The sequence below is a fragment of the Vairimorpha ceranae genome, assembly GCF_000988165.1.
Source record: "Vairimorpha ceranae strain PA08 1199 chromosome Unknown NODE_350, whole genome shotgun sequence".
Taxonomy (NCBI): Eukaryota; Fungi; Microsporidia; family Nosematidae; genus Vairimorpha; species Vairimorpha ceranae.
Window position 1 is genome coordinate 1 of NW_020169645.1, and position 1633 is coordinate 1633.

At 27.6% G+C, this 1633-nt stretch overlaps 1 protein-coding gene across 1 annotated transcript; it reads left to right on the top strand.

The window, feature by feature from the left end:
* Positions 1–309: 309 nt before the first annotated feature.
* On the top strand, positions 310–501 carry AAJ76_350000310 (hypothetical protein; the record flags this gene model as incomplete). The annotated part of the gene is made up of 1 exon (XM_024475269.1): positions 310–501. One exon carries the CDS (start codon positions 310–312, stop codon positions 499–501), a length of 192 nt encoding a protein of 63 aa, XP_024329385.1.
* Between the last annotated feature and the right edge of the window lie 1132 nt (positions 502–1633).

Genomic DNA, 1633 nt, shown 5'->3' on the forward strand with positions numbered 1-1633 from the left:
TTTTTTACCCCAAAAAATAAAATTCAGAAGATTTAGAAGAAAAGAATTAGATAAAAATATTTTAGATAAATATAGAAATATTTATAGAACTGTTTTTAAAGCTGCATAGGATATGCTTCTATACAAAAAGAAAGACAGTTCGACATTGTTAGATGTTGTAATAAACTTTGTCCTGTCTATAGAAAATAATCTTAGTTTGGAAGGGCACTTTTTTTGATAATATAAAAATTTATAAAATTATTTTATTAAAAGTTATTTGAACGGTGGTTAACTAAGGCCCATACGTTTTAAATATCATTTATTTTACAAATGTCAACAAAGTGTGTCTATAGAGTTTTAAAGAAGGTTCTTGAACGATTAATTATTAAATTTTATTCAAACATTTATTACATTGAATCTAAAAACAAGATTATTGAAATTGGTAAGTCAAAAATAGGTAAAAGAAAATACAATAAAGGCCATCCATCCGATAGAAGGTGTATGGATTTGCAGACTTGTTGAAAGAGCAAACAAAAAAGGAATTTTGTTATTTTAACTGAGCGATAGAACGAAATCAACTTTAAGATATTATTTAAGTAGAAGTGTAGCACCAAATTTTTAATAATATATAGTAATTGTAAAGGTTACACTAATTTAGAAGAGATTGGTGTCCAGCATTCTACAGTAAACCATTTTAAGTATTTTAAAGACACAAATATCGGTGTCCACACCAATACTATAGAAGGATGCTGGTCTGCTCTAAAAAATGATGTACCGTATAGATGCAGAACCAGAAATCATATAAATCCTTACTTAGTACGATTTATGTTGATAAAAAATTACAAAATTAATTTTTTATATAGCTATTTAAGCTTTTATTAAACCAAAGTTTGGATGATTAAATATTTTTCACTGTTCTTCAATATTCTAAATTTCATTTTTTAAGTAGAAAATAAAAAATTTTAGGACCCACTTTTTTGGTCAATCTGGATCCCAAGCTCCAAAATCAGCTATACATCAAAGCTTTGCCTAAAATATGTATAGGCGTAGTTCAAAAAGCATGTTATATAAGAGCAAGAGATATCGATGTATATGGTTAAAATATAGAAAAAAAATTTCATTATTAGAAAATATCCTTTTTATCATAAAAAATTGACGTTGATAAATGTTTTGTTGATAATTAAACTTTGGTCTGCTGAATCTAAAGAGATTGTGGTTGGAGAGTTTTTGGAATTGGGACAAAGATACAAAGAAAAGTTATTCGAAAGACAATTCTAAGCATCGAAAATAAAAGATATGAAGTTAAAGGAAAAATGGGAGGATCAGGGATTGTAATAGAAATAGACGAGAGCAAGTTTGGTAAAGTAAAATATCATCATGTTGGAGGTGTTTGTGTCTTTTATATGGTTGAAAGAACACTAGAAAGAAAAGTTACTAAAAACCCGTCAGAGATAGAAAATCCACTGCTTTAAATGAATTATTGACGAGGTGTATGTACATAAGGATTCTATTATATACAGTGATTTTTACACTAGTTATTCTAGACTTAAAGAGTATTTTGCCGAGTATAAAACTGTTAATCATTCAAAGAATTTGTTAATTACGCTGATAACTGCCACACAAATACAATAGAAGGAAATTGGCAGGGAGTTAA